General features: G+C 53.6%; 1 protein-coding gene across 2 annotated transcripts in view; it reads left to right on the top strand.

Annotated features, from left to right (window-relative positions):
* Positions 1-211: 211 nt before the first annotated feature.
* Ass1 (argininosuccinate synthase 1) overlaps positions 212-19,945 on the top strand; it is a 55,296-nt gene continuing 35,562 nt past the window's right edge. The window contains exons 1-7 of one of the 2 annotated variants that reach the window (XM_029560127.1): positions 254-314; positions 1,086-1,237; positions 6,220-6,316; positions 8,283-8,392; positions 10,478-10,546; positions 12,954-13,142; positions 18,959-19,015. In XM_029560127.1, coding sequence (XP_029415987.1) covers positions 8,288-8,392; positions 10,478-10,546; positions 12,954-13,142; positions 18,959-19,015 — 420 coding nt within the window. In that variant the 5' untranslated portion in view covers positions 254-314; positions 1,086-1,237; positions 6,220-6,316; positions 8,283-8,287. Of the gene's footprint in view, positions 315-1,085; positions 1,238-6,219; positions 6,317-8,282; positions 8,393-10,477; positions 10,547-12,953; positions 13,143-18,958; positions 19,016-19,945 lie in introns of both variants that reach the window. The other variant, XM_008825836.3, reaches the window with a different exon arrangement.

Here is a 19,945-nt window from a genome sequence, read left to right as displayed (position 1 = left end):
CCCGTGCGCCCCCGGGAGGCTGCGCTGGCGCGGGGGCAGCTGGCGGGATCCGGGAGCGAATAGGGAGGGGAAGAGGTGGGGAGGGGAGGGGGAGGAGCTAGAGGGAGGCGCGGTGGCCCCGCCCACCCGCAGGTGGCCGCGAACTCTAAGAGGCTCCGGGTGGGGGCCCGGCCCGGGGGCGGGGCCTGTCGCTCGCGTGTCCCCACGTGTCCCTGATTCCTGCCCCCCCGCCCCCGGGCCCTGTGCTTATAACCCGGGATGCGAGCCTCTCCCAGCCCTGATCCGTCGCCTGCCACCGCCGCCTGGGCGCATTGGTAAGGAGTCCCCGGCCCCTCTCCGTCCCCACTCAACACCCGAGGGATCCGAGCCGAGGACGCAGAGGGGACGCGCGCTTCAGCCGCCTGCCGGGGGTGGGCAGAGGGCGGACCCCACGATGGCCACGCAGTCCGCGGAGGGAAGGAGGCTTGAGGTCCCGGCTCCTGTGGCGCACACGCCTGGAGCGCGGATCCCGGTTCCTCTGGTCTGGGGGACCCTGTGGGGACACAAGTCCCAGGGTCTGGGGAACAGGTCCGGGAGCCGAGGCCCGTTCTGCATTGGCCTTCTATGATCCCGTGACCTGTGTGCTGCGAAGGCCCCAAGTGGAAACCTTCAGTAGTCTGGAGGGTTTGGGGGGGGGGTCCGATTCCCTCTCTCCCGCTCCTACCTGAACCCTTCTCACCATCTGAACCCCAAACCTCAAAGTGAGGTCAGAGGTTCAGTCTGCTGCGTCCCCTTGCGCGCTTGGGGCTTAGGCTATGGTTTTCCCCGGAGTCCCAGTGTACCGAGTGCAAGTGGCCACCGGGTCCTGACTACCTGGCCCAGGCCCTTGGCCGTAACTGGTCGGTCTCCCTTCCGGGAAGGGTGCTGTAAGCTCTCTCTCTCTAGGTGGGACTCCTCCCAGCCAGGTTTCCTGCCCGCCGGAGCTGGCTGCCTCTGTGGGAGGGGCCCCTCTGCAGGAAATGTCCGTCTCTGAGTTGTTACTGCCTTGGGCCCCTTTCCAGGGAGGCAGGATCACTTGAAATGGATAAAAATCGTCTCTCCTCCAGGAGGACCAACTGCTCCCCCAGTGTTCCCCCCGTGAAATGGGGCTGTCAGCCAGGGCAAGAGCAGACCTGCATTTTCCCTGGGGTAGACCAGGAAAGTCCTGGCTTTGATCCCTCCCTTTGCAGTTCCACACCTGGCCAGTGACAGTGAGCAGGTAAGACCTTATGTCAGCCTCCCACTTTCCAGCTCTGGGTTCCAGTAGCTCCCTCATGTTGGGCTGCCCAGGTTTGTTAGGACTCAGAACACAGGCTGTCCAAGGGTTCAACGAACTGTTGAGCCTGGATCTGCTCACTTGCTCACTGGGTCTGAAATTCAGAACTGGAAGGACGGGGTCTCAGCCCTCTGGGACAGGTCTGCTGGAGGAGCTAAGAACTAGCTGGGCTGGGCTGGCCAGAACTGGAGTTACCTGTCCAAATTCCCCCCTTCCCCTTTCCATAAGGTCTCCCACCACAATCCAGCCAGGGCTGGGGAACTTGCGGGGAGGGGGGTGGGTGCTGCCCAAGGAATTCTGGCTCCATCCAGTACGGGTGGGCCCAGTACCAGAGTGGCGATTCCTGCCCGCCCCTGCCTCTAGAGGTACAGAGGCCAAGCAGCGGGTGAAACAGAACTGGAAGCCCACAAGTCTTAGCACCCTCGAGTACACATGCCCCCACCAACTGCCTGCCTGCTCTGGGCTTGTGAAGCCAGGCACCTCAGCTGTACCAGCATTTTCTCATGGTCTAGCCTAGCCTATCTCCCCCACTCCGGCCTGGGTGCACAGAAGCTAGCCAGATGCCTTCCCTGAACTTTAAACACACAGCCTCTGAATTGAGTGCTTTGCCTCTGGGCACCCTGGTGGAAAGAGGCACCTTTTTGGAATTCAGGGTCTGAGGCACTGATTTTTGCTGAAGACTTTGGGTAAAGTTGATCTTCCAAAACCTGGCTCCCTTCCTCTCTCCTGCCGGGCAGGTTCCTTCGCAGACTTGGGGAAGGCCTGGCACCCAGAGGCATGTTATGTTGACAGAATGTATGAATGAATGAATGAATGAATGAATGAATGAATCAATCAATCAATCAATGGGCTCTTCTTTCCTCCATTAGGAAGTCTTCCTTGTGTTACTGTAGTTGTTAGGAACAGAGCCTTGACCCTGGCTCAGCCACCTGTCCCCAGTCAGCCAATAAAGAAGCAATAGTGAGAAGCAGAGAAAGATTTATTCAGTGTGGCCACACTGGGAAAAGGAACAAGTCCAGTGACCTTCTCAAGTCCATATTTGGGGTCCTGACATGAGGTTTAGGGTTTAAACAGAAGGCAAACAGCAGTCCTGGTTGCGACAAGTGTGGCTCCTCCTACTTTGGTCATCTTAGCTTATATCTAACTGGTCAGAACTGGGTGAAATCTCATCCTCCTCTGGCTGGCACCAGGGCTCCAGCCCTTCCCTTCCCTTCCCTCAGCTTGAGATTCCTGGGGAAATTCCAAATCCTTGGGGTTCATTGTTTGAATAGTCTGAGAGGTAAAGGGGTTGGGGGCACAAGCGCCTGTCTTTAGAATATCTTTGCTCTTGCCCCGGACAGTTACACTAGCTAAGGGTTTGAATGTCTCTCACCAGAGATGAAGACCTTCTTAGTCTCCCTAGTTGATATGTCTTGAGGCATGAAGATTAGAAACCAAACTTTTCTAAAGGAACGCTAGTCTGTCAAATGAAAACAGGTTGGAGCTTGTAGGACACTGCACCCCCTGCTGGTCGGTATTTGAATTGCGGCCTAGCTTTATCAGACACAAGTGGGACAGTCTAGGTTAGGAGTTGAAATCTTATAATAATCTGGAGGGGAATCGTCTGGCCCAGGTAGAGTTAGGGTTTTAAGAGAAAATTAATGACAAACTAAGTTGAGCTTAACTAGCATGTTAGGAGAGGGGGTTGAAGGAGCAGTCCAAAAGTCGCAAACTGCTGTCCACAGGGCATATGGAGAAATAGGTCCCCTGGCTACCAGGCCTCAGGGTGGAAAGGGAAAAAGCCCAGGCTTCCTAGGAACTGTGGAGTAGAGGGCAGGCTTTAGTCAGCCTGGGCTTGAAGCCTGTGAGCTGGGCGCATCCGTCTGGCTCCCCATCAAACACGTGGCAGTGGTAGTCTGTACCTAGAGATGCCAAGCATGTGACTGGACATAGCCTCTACTCCTGTTACTTTGGCTCTGACATTTTAGCACCACAAGAGTTTTCCTTGGTGCTGAGGAGTGCTCTGGCTGGCCTGGCATGTGTTCCCTGGGTGCCAGCCAGGTGGTTCTGGCTGAGGCCACAGACACTGCCCCCTTACTTGCCAACTAACACGAGCTGGCAGGCAACTTGACATGTGGTGTTCCTCTCACAGGTGTCTGTCATGGCAAGGGCTGTCTGCACTGGCCTTGAGAGCCTGGGAGTTGGGAAAGTGTGCCCTGGGCCCTTCTGGAGTTCAGCCAGAGTCTGCCAGACTGCCTCCTCTGGGAAAGCAAAGTCCCCGGAAAGGGACTTTGAGGTTGTACAGATGGAGAAACTGAGGCCCAGAGAGCCAGGAGCATGCTGAGGTTACCCACAACAGTGGTATGGGACATTTAGGGGGGTCCGTACTTGGGCTGTGATCCCAGCATTCCAATGTGGGGGACGGGACGTTCTCAGCCCATTTGGCAGATGTGCAGCCCTGCTTGGAGCACTAAAGCAAACCAAGTTATCCACCTGCAGAGAACACCCTGCATTGTAGCTGACCTTGCTTCTCTCCCTCCCCAAGTCAAGGCTGCCGCTTCATTTAACCTTTGCAGCAGCAGCCTCCTCACACAGCCTCGGGACCTTGGTGGCCTGGAAGAGAATGCTTCACTAGGAGCACCATTACTGTCCCAGTGTGCAATTTCCCCAGCACGTCCACTTGGCTAATCACTTGTGCATTAGTAGGTGCACAATCCTGGGTGCTCACAGGTACACACCCACGCAGGCACACACATTATAGGTCTGCATATGTGCTTCCAGACACACAGTTTTGCCCGCACACACCTCCTCACATTGTTCAACTTGAGATCAGAGTCCCAGAGCCTACTCTGACCCAGGCTGGCAGGAGTTAGTAGGTGGGACCCAGTTTCTGGGTGAGGGCTTATGTAGAAGCCCATACTTTAGGGGATCCCAGTCCTCTTTGCAACAAGAAGCTGACCTTGGAAAAGTGGAACCTGCATTAATGTGCTAAATCCTGCCATGTGCACTGGGAGGTGATCCCTGATCTACAGAGCTCATAGTTGGTGGAAGGGGCAGATTAGAATTCAGAGGAGAGGCACCATGGGACCACAGAGGCAAGGCAGGACAGGGCAGATGCAGGCATTTGATCTGTCTCTATGAAGCACCCCCATCCCTCTTTAGAAGGGGCTGGGAAGAAGCAGGGCATCTCTAAGAGCCGGGTGAATCTGGGGGCAGCATCCATCCCTCCAACACCCCAGGATGTCTGAGTATTCTCTGACCACCCCTTGCCCAGCTCTTTCCTTCTGGAACCTCCCAGAGAGAGGGGGCCTGTCCCTGCTGCTTCCAAGCCAGACAAAGCCTTGGCAAGTATAGCCCGAGTCTCAGTTTCCCTGTCTAAATGGGGCTAACCTCTAATGGAATGCTCCACATACAATGGATGTTTGGTATCTGGGGTGTGTGTGTGTAGAGTTCCATACAGTCTGATGTGCCAGTCTGTGTGTGTGTATGTGTGTGCGTGTGTGTGTGTGTGTGTGTGTGTGTGTGTAGAGTTCCATACAGTCTGGTGTGCCAGTCTCTGTGTGTATGTGTTTATGTATGTGTATGTGTGTGTGTGTATGTGTGTGTGTAGAGTTCCATACAATCTGATGTGCCAGTCTGTGTGTGTGTATGTGTGTGCGTGTGTGTGTGTGTGTGTGTGTGTGTGTAGAGTTCCATACAGTCTGGTGTGCCAGTCTCTGTGTGTATGTGTTTATGTATGTGTATTTGTGTGCGTGTATGTGTGTGTGTAGAGTTCCATACAATCTGATGTGCCAGTCTGTGTGTGTGTGTATGTGTGTGAATGTGGGTATGTGTGTGTAGAGTTCCATACAGTCTGATGTGCCAGTCTGTGTGTGTATGTGTGTGTATATGTGTGTGTATGTGTGTGTGTGTGTGTGTAGAGTTCCATACAGTCTGATGTGCCAGTTTCTGTGTGTGTATGTGTGTGCATGTGCGTGTGTGTGTGTGTAAACCATATGTCCTTAATCACTTTCCTTCTTATTTCTTTCTTAAAAGTATTTTATTTATTATTTTTATTTTATGTGTGTGAATGTACTGCCCGCATGTGTGTAAGTGCACCCGTGTTGTGCAATGCCTGTAGAGGTCAGAAGAAGGCATTGGATTCCCCTAGAACTGGAGTTAAGGACAGTTTGTAGCCACCATGTGTGTGCTGGGAATCAAACCCAGGTCCTCTGCAAGAGCAGTCAGTGCTCTTAACTGCTGAGCATCTCTCTAGCCCCTTTCCCTCTTATTTCTTAAGACTTGGTCTCTCGCTGAAACTGAAGCTCACAGACTCAGTCTGGCTAGCCAGTGAGGTCCAGGGATCTGTGGGACTCCATCACCTCAGAGCTGGGATTACAGTTTGGGATCACACCCTTTTCATGTGGGTGCCAGGGCTCTGAACTCAGGTTGTCATGCTTGTGAAGCAGGCACTTTACCAACTGAGCCATCGCCTCAGCCCATGTGTTTATTATGTGGAGTATGATGATGATTTTTCCACAAAACTTGCCAAACAGGGTGATTTAGATACACACAGCAAGGGGCTGGGATGCAGCTCAGTGATAGAGCTCATCCTTAGCAGACACAAGGCCCTGGATTCCATTCCCAGCACCATAATGACAATAATAAAATAACATATATGTTATTTATTACATGTCAGTTTCACATCAGTAGAGCTGTTAAAATATGTAGCAGGATATGTAGCCCCATCACACATAGGCATGTGGCCGGGAGTACATGCCCCTAGTGCTGCTGCTCCAGAGCCAGACCTAGAGACAGGTGCTTCTGAGGCCCCAAGGTTACCATGTCTCCTGGTTCAGTCCAGCTGCTCACAAGGGACTGGGGAGGGGGGCACAGGAGCCAGATTCAGGATCCCAGCATCATTCAAGACAGCCACGGTAGGTAGCTGAATGCATTTGCTTTTACAGAGTGGTTCACCCAGCAGGGAAGACTGACTCCGGACTCCAGGAACCCATACCTGCAAAGAGAGACCCAGATACCAGGAACCAGTACCTGCAATCCTAGGTACTAGCCACCTTGGTCCTTCCTGCCTTTTCTTTCTCCTCTCCATCATCCATGCCAGTTGCCTGGCTGCAGTTGCCATGGGCACCATCTGCTGGCTCCGGGGTCAGGGCCTGCTGAGTCACTAGCAGCCCAGATCCAGGGCAGCTGACTGGGGATGGGCCTGGGAGGTGCTGCGGGGTAGAGACTTCGGGCATGGAAACCAACCCGTGCCCCAACCACACTGTTTCTAAGGTGTTCACCTCCTAAGTCCAAAGGGCAATGAGGCCTGTGAGACCTCCCGGGGCTGACTGGTGAGTAGGCCTGGAGGATGTGTCTGGGACTGCATAGTCTTGTGCTTGAACTCCAAAGTTCACCTGCAGATAGGATCAGGCCCTGAAGCATGGGTCTGGGTGGCCTGGGAAAGCCACTGGGGCCCAGGAACAGTTCCCAAGGCACACCAGCCTTCGTGGTAGTGATGGCAGTCTGGTGAGCCCGCAGCATCCCACAGGTATGTGAAAGACTGTCCGTATGATGACTAATAATGGCCCCAGCTCACTCTGCCCTAGTGGAAATTTGAGACACTGGAGCCTGAGTCCAAATCTGACCCTGCTCCCTACTAACCTATCATAGTAGCCTGGGCAGTTTCCTCTTCTACTGTGTGGGCACAATGATAGCACCTATCCTCAGGGCCACATGAAAACTGCTGGGGCATGCAAGGGCATGCTGGAATGCAGCCTGGGGGTTCAGAGGGAGCACTCTGGGCAGGAGAAACAGCCACAAGGACAAGGGGACAGATGATAAGCACAGTGCCTTCTGCAAGGTTCTATCAGCTGAGGAATGGGATTATGTTGAGGTGGCATGCTAGTCCCCACTGCCAAGGGACAGGTTTGTCATCCATAGCTCCTGGGAAGGACCCCCAGACCACAGGGAGGCATTCTGCCTCTCCTGCCTCCTTCCCTCTTTGGGCCTCAGTTTCTCCACCTGCATGCAAGAGAATCTGTCCCAAGTCCTTACAGAGTTGAATTAACAGAGGTGCTGGGGCTGTCTCAGATCCCCTCTCTCAGAGGTACTCAAACAGCATAGTAGGGTACCTCAAATTCTAGTGAGTGAAGAAAGGTAGGTGTGCTCTGGGTGGGAGAGGAACCTGGGGCCAAGTGTCCTGGCCTGTGGTCTCCTGGACCATACACAGATTAGTGGCAGCATTGCCTGCTGGGTAAGAAGCCAAGTTCCAGAACTAGATTTTTTTTTTGGTCCTTTTGAGACAGAGTCTCCCTGTAGCCCCAGCTGGCCTGGAACTCACTATGTAGACCAGGCTGGACTTGAACTCACAGAGTTCCACCTCCTCTGCCTCCCGAGTGCTGGGAATAAAGGTGTGTGCCACTATGCCTGGCTTAAAAGCTAGACATTTTGATTTTGAGCTATTTGTTCTGTGACCTTGACCACTGGCCCCCCTCCCCAGCCCCACTGTCCAACTCCCCAGTGAGGATGGCAGCACCTGTTTCACAGGGTCCTGGTGGAGGTCCAGGGTGAGGCACACAAGACCCCCAGGGCCCTGCCTGGCATGTCCTGCTTGGGAAGGAACAGTTCTGAAGGGGATGGGTCAGCTGCCTGAGGCTCTGAGCACAGGCCCCTCTCCCACCTCCACTGCTCACATCCCTCAGACGATGGCCTCAGTCCAGCCACTCAGCCTTGGATGCCCATTCAAGCTGGTAGGGATTTGCTCTAAGACCTCCCTCCCCACCCCCAGCTCCAATCCTTGCTGTCAGCACTTTCAGGGCTCTGTTTGCAACATGTGCAGAGGGGGCAGGTCAGGGTCAGCGTCCTCTGGGAGGGATGCATGCAGGAAGGTGGACATTGTGTTCCCAACCTTCCCATAGTGTATCGTCCAGAGAATAAGGCTGCCCAAGGCCTCCCCTGGATGGGGTTGGAGCCAGACGGGAGCTGTGCAGGACTGGTCTGTCCCGTGACACATTCTACCTCTCTCCAGACGAGATGTCCAGCAAGGGGTCCGTGGTTCTGGCCTACAGTGGTGGCCTTGACACTTCCTGTATCCTGGTATGGCTGAAGGAGCAAGGCTATGATGTCATTGCCTACCTGGTAAGGAGGCCCTTGGGGTGCCTGTGGGTCCCACTGCCCCTCCAACCCGCCCTTTGCTGCTCTCTGTCCCAGCCACCTACATGCCAGCTCACTAACCCTATGCCAACCCCTCTCTACAACCATCCTGAGCCAGAACTGGGAAAATAGCCTCTTGCTTGCTGGGCTGATTCTGTTTATTGTTCTTTGTCAGAACCAGAGAAAGCTGGCTCTCAGGAGGACAGATAGATGATAGATGAATGATATATGAATGATGGGTAGATGAATGAACAGGAAGGTAGGTGGACAGGTGAAAGGATGGGTGGATGAATGGACAGGTAGGTGGATAGATGGATGGGTGGATGGATGAGTAGGTAGGTAGGCATGTATGTCCAGAGGATAAGGCTGTCTAAGGCCTCCCCCCGTAAGGGCTGGAGCCTTGCAGGACTAGCCTGCACTGTGACACCTTCTTCTTCCTCTCACTTCCTCCCCGTCTCAGACAAGGATATGGGGGCATAGGCAGGACCTTAACTGCCACTGGACCAGCCCCACCCAAAAAGTGTCCTTGGGCTTGGACATGGCACACAATACTCCCTTCTCTGCTGAGCCTCCCTCCCATCAGCCTCTAATGATTCAGGGAAGATTGTAGAACTCAGAGCTCTTAGTTCCAGGAGGGTAAATAGGTTATCGGTGAGAGGTTAGGCATGGTGCCACTGCCCCATTCAGGGTCTGTCACAGACATCCTTAATCAAGCTGCTTCTCTTCTGATGAACCTCAATACAACTTCTGAATCCTTGGCAAAGACTCTAAATTGTAAATTCTAGAAATGTAACTTAAAGCAGCTCAAGGCAAAAGAACAAAACAGAACTCAAAGAGCAGTTCTTGACTCTCGTAGCCAAGACGTCCAGAAATAGGAAGGCTTCAGGCTAGGCGGGATCCGGGTGCTTGTCTATCCAGATCTATCTCTGACTTTACTTGGCTTCATTCTTGGCCTCTCCAAAGTAGGCACAATCATAGCCAGCTTTCTCAGAGAAAGAAGGGCTTGCCCTAGAGATTGGCAGCAGAGCCCAAGGCACCTCCCATTGGCTGGTATCAAGCCCACCATGCATTCCTCTATGGCTGCATCTTGGGGGGTCTCACTCCTGTCATAGTGAGCAGGAGACAAATTTCACTCCCTCCGCCCCTGGGGAAAGGGTCCCTTACACCAAAGAATGTCTGTTCTCAGAGGAAGCAAGGCTGCTGCCATGGACAGACAGAAGTTAGCCTCAACCAGCAGGGGCGAGTGTGTGTGTGTGTGTGTGTGTGTGTGTGTGTGTGGGTGGGTGTGTGTGTGTGTGTGGGTGGGTGTGTGTGTGTGTGTGGGTGGGTGTGTGTGTGTGTGGCCAGCTGACCCTGTCCCCTGTTATGCAGGACAGGAAGAATGAGGTTGAGGTAGGAGTGGCACTTTGCTCAGTGTCAAATGGCAGCCCATGGTAGACGGGACATGAAGAGCCCCAGTGTGTATGTCAGATGGGGCCACCCTAGCCCTATGGACCCCAGAGTTGCCACCTGGCAGATCTGCAAGTTGATGTAGCCTCAGGCCAGCACATACAGCTGGACTCTGGGCAGACCCAGGGCTTGAGTGCGGAATACAAATGTTCAGGTGGGCACCTGAGCAACAGGCCTGAGTCCTAAGGTAGAAAATGCCCTTGTCTACACAGGCTGGGGACCTCTGAGTCAGGCCCCGAAGCTCACCGGGGTGCTTAGGATGGATGGGTTCCTTCCCAGGGCCAGCAACGCCTGCAGCCAGGCATTGCATAAGCTCCTGGGAAGTCTTACACCTGTGCCTGCAGGTAATAACAGGACACAGCTGTGTGCTCCATCAGTCAGCCCAGGAAAGCCAGAGCCCTGCACACCTGGCCAGGCAGCTCCAAGCCCGAGTTGCTGCAGCGCCTCAGCCTCTCAGGGCCCACGCTCAGCCCTTTCCTTCCTCGCTATCTTAGGGAGCCACCTCCATGTGAGGGCAGCCATGTAGGGTGGTGCCTGGCCCCGCTAACCTAGGGGCCTGCCGGTCCTCTCCCACCCTCCTCTCTACCTCTGAGCTCACTGGCCTCTGTTTCTGCTCCTCAGGCCAACATCGGCCAGAAGGAAGACTTTGAAGAAGCTAGGAAGAAGGCACTGAAGCTCGGGGCCAAAAAGGTACATGCGGGGCAGGGTTTGGGGTAGAGGTGGGGTGGCGGCAGGGAGGGCAGCAGGGCTCCTGTCCCAGTTCCCTTCCACTTCCCCTGAAGCAGGGGAAGATCAAATGTGCTGTTTTGGAGAGCCAGGTACAGTAGTGTTTGCCTTTAATCCTGGCACAGGCAGAGGCAGGTAGATCTCTGCGTTTGAGGTCAACCTGATCTACGTAGGGATTTCCAGGCCAGCCAGGGCTACATAGTGAGACCTGTCTCAAAAAAAAAAAGTACTGCTTTCTGCCATAAATATGAATACCTCCTACCTACCTACCCATCCCTCCCCTCATCTACCCATCCACCAATCCACTTACCTAACTATCCCTTCACTCATCCACCTACCCACCCATCCACCCACCTATTTGCTTATCCACCTACCCATCCCTCCACCCATCATCCACTCATTCACCTAGCTACCTCCCTACCTAACCATCTATCTACCTATCTACCTACCCATCCCTCTACTTACCCACCTACCCACCTATCCACCCCTCTGCCCACCCATTCAGCCACTTATCATCCACCTACCCACCCACCCATCCATTTATCCACCTATCTACCTACCGCATCCCTCCACCCATCCACCTATACACCTACCCCCATCCTCTTATCCCTATGCCTATTCACCTACCTACTTGCCCATCCATCTACCCATTGTCCACTCATATACGTATCCACCTCCTAGCTCACTATCCATGTGCCCATTCCCCACCCATCCATCTATTCATCTACCTATCCATCCATCCATCCATCCACCTTCCATCTATCCACCTTCCTTCCTATCTATCCATTGATCATCTGCTCATCCAACTGTGCATTCCCCATTCATCTACCCATCATCCACCCAGTCATCTATCTGCCCTTCTCCCTTTAGCACTCTGTCCTCTTTTTAAATTATTTTATTTTATTTTTTATGTATATAAATGTATTGCCTGCCTGTATGTAAGTGCACCCATGTCCTGCAATATCCAAGGAGGTTAGAAGAAGGCATCAAACTCCCCTGGACCTGGAGTTACGGATGGTTGTTAGTCACCATGTGGGTGCTGGGAATTGAACTTGGGTCCTCTGCAAAATCAGTCAGTGCTCGTAAGCGCTGAGCCATCTCTCCAGCCCTCTCTCTGCTCTCTTATCCATCCACCTATCCATCTACCCATCCAGCCATCTGTCCATCATTCATCTACCTGCCCACCCCTCTTTCACCCTCTGTCCAGCTACCCATCCTTTAATCCCTTTAACAGACTCAGGAATCTTGAACTGAGCTCAGTGCCTCTGACCTGTGTCAGACAGACTCATGGTGGGTGCAAGCTGATCCGCAGGGTGAAGCCCAGGTGGCTCCACTTACATGTCCTCTTGGTGCTGCTAGGAGACACCACAGAGGTGGTAGGAAAGGCCACCAGCCCACCTGCCTGGTCAGGACTGATCCCTCTGCAGGACACTTCTGCAGAATCTCCTGGCACTACAGGGTTCCATGAACAGGTCAGAAGGAATGCACACGGATCGAGAGTCACAGGCTCCTGTTAGCCTCTGAACACAGCCTGGAATAAGACTCTCCCTTTGGGTGGTATAACTGAAGTCCAGTAGGGGAGAGAAGAGGTGATGGAAGTGGGTGGGGCTGACTGATGCTGTCCTAGGCAGACAGGGTCTGCTTTAGGCCAGTGCCCAAGCAGGGCTTTGTGCATGGAGCCCCTCACTCGAGGAGCCATGCTTAGTCCTTTTGGTCCCAACGTCCTCTGCACTCCTGTGTGTGGATTTGTTTGTGTAGAACGTCAGGATTTACTGATCGCTGCTAGTGTGTCTCCCGTGTGAATATCGCTTTAGTGAAAACAGCAATACCATCTCATTATGATGCAATGCATGCTCACTGGTCTTCTTGGAAGAGTCTTCATTCCTCAAGCCGGGGGTGGGGGTGTCCATTTTGGCTCTGCTCACTCATGACTGGTCTGTGTTTAGTATGTTCCTCAGTCATCCCGGCTCCATTGCATGTCACACTCTTTCCTACCCCTAGCTGAGCAATTGTAAAAACCAAAAATACCTCCATATACCACCAAGTGCCCCCTGGGGAAGAAGTCTACCCTGGTTGAGAACTACTGCTCCAGATCTTAGGGCACACCAGAGTTTCATCTTGTTGAGATTTGCCAGATGATTGGTTGATTAGTAATGTCTGCTGTGGCGGCAGAAGGGACACCAACAGTGTGGTTGGCTGGGATTGATTAGTGATGTCCACTACAGCTTCAGAAGGAAAGGTAGGGTATGGCCTGTTGTGATCTCCAATAACTAGTGCTGGGGCCACCTGATGCCCATAGGGGTTGGTATTCATGATGGACCCCCATCTTTGCCAAATTCCCTCTCACATAGGTGTTCCCTTCTTCCTGTAGGTGTTCATAGAGGATGTGAGCAAGGAGTTTGTGGAGGAGTTCATCTGGCCTGCTGTCCAGTCCAGTGCACTCTATGAGGACCGCTACCTCTTGGGTACCTCTCTCGCCAGGCCCTGCATCGCCCGCAAACAGGTGGAAATTGCCCAGCGTGAGGGGGCCAAGTATGTGTCTCACGGTGCCACAGGAAAGGTAAGGCAAGAGAGGATGCATAGAGCTGGTGGATGGAGAGGGAGGGGAAGGCTGCTGAGGATCACAGAGCTGGCCAGAAGGAAGAGTTGGGCCGCCAGAGAGCCATGGTGGTCCCTATGGTCTGAGTGCTGCGAGTTCTGTCTGCCTGTGTTCAGGCCTGCACTGGGAGCCTCGTCACCCTCTTGGCAGATCTGTCACAAGTTTTGGACATATCAGCCCTAGATAAAGTCACAGTATATGTCACCATGGGACATAACAGAAAGGGCTAGAAGGAGTTGGAGAGCAGGGTTCTGAAGGCCGGGACTCCAAGTTCTCAGTGTAACCTGCTCCCTCTGAAGGCCAGGGGAAGGACGGTGCTCCGGCAGCCTCAGACTCGTTCTCTGGCTCATAGAGGCTTCAGTGGTGTTCCTGTCTCCTGTCGGCTTGTCCTCCTCTGTCTCCTTTTCATAAGCAGAGTGGCTACTAGGTTAGGGCTTCCCTAACAACCTCATTGTAACTCCATTACCTCTGTGAAGACTAAATCAGGGCACCTGGGGATTAGGCCTGGCACCTGACTTTTTGTTTGTTATGAAGATTTATTTATTTTTATTTTATGGATTTGAGTATTATGTCTGTATGGATATGTGTACTCATGCCGTGCAGTGCCCTTGGAGGCCAGAAGAGGGCGTCAGATCCCCTGAAACTGGAGTTACAGGTTTGTTAGCTGCCATGTGAGTGCTGGGAACTGAACCCAGGTTCTGTGCAAGAGCAGCCAGTGCTCTTTGCTGAGCCATCTCTCCAGCCCCAGTCCTGACTTTTTGAGGAGCACCTCTGCCTGTGAAGAGGACCCTGTGGGGACAGGCAGGCCCATTCTCAGCACCAGTCCCCAGGTGGCAATGCTCAAGAATCAGGATTCCTAGCTGATGAATCCCAAGTCATGAACTCTCAAGCTTACTGACCCTATATCAGTGGCCTAGGATAGTACATAGCAGCTGAACCAGCCCCCCCACTGCCCCCTGCAGGCTATGACATTCCCCCAGTGATGGGAAGCTCACTGCCTTGCTGGCCCTGGGCTCGGGCTGGGGAGGGCACAGGAGACATGTAGCTAAGGCTGTGATGAGGGGAGCTGACCTGGGGGTGGCCCCCAAAACAGCCAACCATCAGGATGGCACTGGGCATGTGTGGAAGCTTGGCCACTCCCTCATTGGCTTGGGTGCCTGTTCAGCTGGCTAGTGCTGGGTGTATCAAGGGTAGGAAGCCTGCTGGGCACAGACACAGTGTTGCATCCTTCTTCTAGGCTATTGCCCCCAGGACTAAGGGAAGGGAGAAAGACACCTGGTAAAGCAACTGAGGGTCACAGGTAGGGAATCAGGAGGGGACTGCTTCCTGTATCTTCATGATGTCTTCCATCAGGGTATGAGCATTGGAAGATGAGTCAAAGGGCCTGGGAAAAGTGTACAGGACAGAAGGAACAGCTGTGTGAAGGCCCAGAGACAAGAGGCCTTGACAGTGGCTCATCTTGAAGTGCAAAGTGACTGGAAAATCAGCAGTGACTGAGCCCAGCTGAGACCACATTCAGGGGCTTAGTTACATCCTAAGAGCAGTTGATTAGGTATCGTGAGAGGGTCCCAGGCAGCACTGGAGTGTCCGGCAATGCCCCCACTAAGGGACTTTGGCAAATCACCATACTGGGCAGAAGTGGAGAAGGGTAGACTGCTCAGCAGTCCTTGCATATGACCCTAGAGTTCTATGATAGGATGCTACTTGACCTGGTGAGGCGAGGTGGGCATCCAGGCTATCTGCATGGGCCCTGTGTGCCACCTTCCACAAGAGGGGTGTGGTTGTATAGGCAGAAGAGAGCTGAGAGGTCAGAGCCGGGTGCTAGGCTAAGACAAGTGCCACAGCGTCCACATTGTACAGCTTTCTCCCGTGATTCTCTGCTTCCTCATCTATCAGTGGGGTGGAAAATACGACCCAGCTCCAGGGACAGGAGCAGAATTCTGAGAGTACACAGCATGGGGTGGGGCCAGGTGAAGGTCACTGAGAACAAATACCAGTGTGGAATAAAAGCTCCTGAGCCAGTCCCGCTGCCCTGGAATGAACGTCTGTCCAGAGGACTCAGCGGTTTAGTGCAGGATAAGCTGAGCGGCATTCAGGCTGATAGAACAAGTGGCTGGATCAGGTTGTGGTCCTAGGCAGCTCCTAGAGTTCAGGCAAACCTGGACCATCTCAGACCAGCCAGCACGCTCCTAGGGAGTGGCCACCTGCTGCGCTATGCCACATGTAGCCACCAGAGGGCACCAGAGGCTTGTGTTTGTGGCAGCTGTTGGCCTAGGAGGCGGCCAGCGATAAGCCAGGGCTCTGTTCGCTGCGGGGTCCTGCAGGGCTTTCAGTCCTTCTGCATTGTTCTATAAGTGCATTGAGCTTGAGGATTCCCCTACAGTTCACACACTGGGGAGGCAATCAGAATGGAAACATCTCTGGCCCCTGAGACCAGGCCAGAAGGACTGCTGAGGGAGGCCTACTCTGGCTCTACCGTCCCCAGTCTGGGTGTTGATGGATAAGGTGACTCCTGTACCTGGATCCCCTGTGTACAGTACCTAGAAACCCAGAAGCCTTTGGAGACAGTGAGAACTGAGGAGCATGAGTGAGGAGGCCTGGGAAGACCTAGGACCAGGCTGGGGCTCAGCACTCAGGTTTAGTGCCTAGCTGACTGGGGTGGACACTAATGACCACACAGGTCAGGAAGCAGGCGCCTCAAGAAAATGGTGAGGTGACGGGGTGACTGAGAAGCTGTCCCTAGATGCAGAGGTAGGTGTGGGCACTGGAGGCCCAGACCAGAGAGGCCCCTATGTAACCTTGAGGAGCAGGTCAGTAATGAGGCTCTGGTCTTCGGGGAAACTGAGTGCCTGCACTAGCTGGTGTCTACTCCTGTTCTGATGGTGCTGGGCGCCACAGCCTGGGGTCTGTGTTCTGTCCTCTCCTTTGATGCCTTTACTGGTCCGTTGGTCTGTGTGTGCATGCACATGAAGGCCATCGGATAACCTCTGGCACCATCCACCTTCATTTTAAGACAGAATCTCATTGGCTGCTGAGCCCCAGGGATCCACCTCTCTCTACCTCCCCAACACTGGAAATTTAAGCATGCACAACCATGTCTAGCTTTTTTTTTTTTTTTAATGTGTGTATTTTGCTTGCATGTATATAAGTGCACCCATGCATGCAATGCCTTCAGAGGTCAGAAGAGGGCATCATATGCCTTGGAACTGGAGTTAAAGAGGGCTATTGGCCACCATGTCGGTGCTGGGAGCCAAACCTGGGTCCTCTGCAAGAATAGCCAGCATTAACCACTGAGCCATCTCTCCAGCCCAGCTTTTGTGTGGGGGTGAGGGGGTTCTTGGGATCCCACTTAAGTCCTTGGCTGAGCCATCTCCCCAGCCTTCCTTGTTGAGCTCTGTCTCACTATGTATTCCAGGCTGACCTTGAACTTGCCATTCTCCTGTCTTGGCCTCCCCAGCCTGCATTTTGATACATATATTCTCTACTTTTCAGATTCTAACAGACCCAACACTCCTTTATGCCCAGATAGGTACAGGCCAGGTGGAGACACTGTGGAACTTAAGGACACTAAGTCAACAGGGTGATGTTCAAATATCCAGGAAAAGCAGGAGTTAGCCAGGGATGCTGAGAGGGGTTGGGAGGGTAGTCCAGGCTGCAAGCAAGGCCTCAGAGGTATCGGGGATGCAGTCTCCAGGTCCACATATTGCCTGGCAGCATCCTCCCAGGAGCCTGGTCCAGAGAACATTTGGTTCAGAAATGCTACCTTGCTTAGCCTTGCTGACCCCTCTGTGAGCAGGACCCCTGCCGGGCCACCCAGGGAGATGCACAGAGGTGGAGATACCCCCCGCCCCATTTTGAAAGAAAAGCTTGGAAATATGAGCCTAAGACTTTGGGGGTGCAGGGGGTAGTTTTGTAAATGTCACCATCTGCAGGGCTGCCCCAGGGCAGATGGGAGACATCCCCCCAAGGCCTCCCATCCCCGTGGACACTCACCATGGTATATACATGTGCACATGTACGTGCGTGTGGGCATGTGTGACATGATTCTGTATTCCTATCCCCAGTGCTGAGTCTGGGGATCAGGAAAGGAACCAGGCCTTAAACCAGGAAGCCTGTTTATTTGACTTCTATAGGAGTCTTGGGCTTCTGAACAGATGGGTGTTCCCCTGGCATGTCTGGGTTGGCAGACAGCAGCCTGACTGACCTGCTTGGGGAGGCATAGGCTGCCTTTGTGTTAGGGAAACGTGAAACTGTGGAGAAGAGAGTAGCTGGGACAGGTAGCACTTGGCTGTGTGCAGCATGACTCTAAGATGAGTCAGCATGGTGCTAGAGTTGTCCAGCTCCCTGAGGGTGCTGCACGTGGATCCCCGGACAAATGTCCCCCCCTTCACCTCAGCATCCCCATCCTGATGGAGTTAGCCACGACCCCACCCCAATCAGCAGCTTGGAAGGTGTTGATGGGCTCATGCATGTGCATGGTGCTCAGAACCAGCCCAACTACCAACTATCAGGATGGGTGCAGACTATGTGACCAGGGCGACTGGTTTCCCCTCTCTGAGCTTCGCTTTGTTCATCCACATAGCAGGGTTAAAAGTCCCACTAGCCCTTGTGATAGTGCATAGTAAGTGCTCAGCACAGAGTCTGAGTGGAGAATGAGGGGCTGACTGTTGGGAGCAGCCCAGGCCTCAGAGGTATCAGAGAGATGCAGCCTCCAGCTCTACACATCGCCTAGCTCTGTGGAGAGGGGCTGGAACTAGGCTTTCCGCGCCACCTGACAAGACTCTAGAAAATAACATGTTATTCCCACCGCTGCCTGGCTGCGCCCGTGCAGTTTTCACAGTAGGCGAAAGGGGCCTCTATTATTTCACTGCGCCTGAGCCTCCCTCTCTGTGAGTGGTGGAGCAGGCGACACTGTGGCATCTTCCCTGGCGGCCTGAGCCCACCCCAGCCCCTCTTCCTCTTGTTTCATGGGGGTGTCAGGATGATACTCTTCAAGGGTGCTGGGGAGGGACCTGTGCGCTTGGAGGTCCAGCCCTGCCCAAGAGACACTCACCTATTCAGAACCTGTCCTGTGCCCTCTCACTAATCCTGTGCCCTCTCTGGGCCTCAGTTTCCCTGTCTGTGCAGAGAGGTTCTGAAAACAAAAGCGCCTCCTAGGTTACTTGGGTCTCCTCTCCCCCAACCAGCTACTGTAGAATTGGGGAAACTGAGGCCCAAAGAGTGACAGGAATCACCACTTTGTAGGTATGGAGGATCAAAGCACTGTGGTACCCAGGCTCTGATGTGAACTTGACCTCTAGTTTGGAGGCACTTTCAGGAGGCTGTGGTCTGGCCAGCTTGGGGACCTCCTGGAGGGCGTGCTCACTCCCCAGTGTTATAGCACTTAGAGTCTCTGGAAGCCAGGCCTCCAGTTCCAAGGGAGCAGCACACTTCTATGTGTACCCCTAGACTGTACACACACACACACATACACACACATTCACCCATACATGCAACTCCTCACATACTCCAGGCACTTGGACATCGTATCTTGCACACCCTGAGTGCCCCCTCTGCACAACTCTGAGCTGGGAAAGCCCTAGGTTCCAGTCCTGGCCCCACCCATGACACAAGGACTGGTCTCTCAGTCTCTGTCCTAAAACAGGCTAATCATTGCCACTAGGAGACTATGGGGTCAGAGAAGGGCCTGAATGAGAGAAGAGAGCCCGCGGACATGCTGACTACCATACCTTGACATCATCCTGTGACTGCCAATAATTCTCTGTTCTGTGTTCCAGGGGAATGACCAGGTCCGCTTTGAGCTCACGTGCTACTCCCTGGCCCCCCAGATTAAGGTAAGACATTGTTCCTCCCCTGAGGGAGTAGACAGTGAAGGCCAGGGTGTGGCATTTCAGGAGGTCGCAAGGACAGGGATGATATGCTGTTGACTCATCTACCCTGTGTCACTCTGTGGTGCTGGTGGCTCCTGTAGAGAGAACCACAGACCAGAAGTGTCAGTCTCCAGGAGGGTCAGGGTCTTCTTAGCCACTCGGGATAGAGGGTGGGACTCAACCCTGGCCAGTGTTTTTGGCATTCCCTGGTTGCAGGCCAGAACAACTCTGGGCTTCCATCTCTGGTCGCTTCACCCTGGCCCCTCCCTGGCTGCCTATGGCTGACCCCTCCTTGTCCCAGACATTTCCCGAGGGTCTCGATGGTAATGGCCCCTGTATGTGGCATGTCACCCCAGCAACGGAGTGTGTACACATGGGGATGGATCAGCTTGCTCCCATCACCTTACCCCTCCAGTGTGATCAACCTGGGCCTCTGTCTACTCATCCCTCCACCATCCATTCCTTCACTGACTCCTTCAGTGTTTGTTGGATGCCAGCACAGTGCAGGTCTCCAGCAGGCTCCAGGTACTCAGGGCGTATGTAAAGCAGGGCTCCTGGACCACAGCTACAAGAGCCAGAGGAGCACAACATACATATGCCCCAGGTGCAAGCCTTGGGGTTTGGGGGGTAGATATTGCCGATTTTTCTAGTCACCTCACTTTTAAAAACTAAAAAGAATGAAAGCCAGCACCTTTAATCCCAGCATTCTGGAGGCAGAAACAGGCAGATCTTTGTGATTTTGAAGCCAGCCTGGTCTACATAGCAAGTTCCAGGCCAGCTGGGGCTATAGGGAGACCCTGTCTCAAAAAGACAAAAAAAAAAAAAAAAAAAAAAAAAAAAAGAATTGGATGGCATCATTCTTATATTTTATTGAGCCCCATGTCCCATGTATCC

This window comes from Nannospalax galili, unplaced genomic scaffold, assembly GCF_000622305.1.
Source record: "Nannospalax galili isolate Female #2095 unplaced genomic scaffold, S.galili_v1.0 scaffold290, whole genome shotgun sequence".
NCBI classification, from domain to species: domain Eukaryota; kingdom Metazoa; phylum Chordata; class Mammalia; order Rodentia; family Spalacidae; genus Nannospalax; species Nannospalax galili.
Note: the sequence above shows the minus strand (reverse complement) of the source record. Positions and strands in the feature narration are given on the sequence as shown.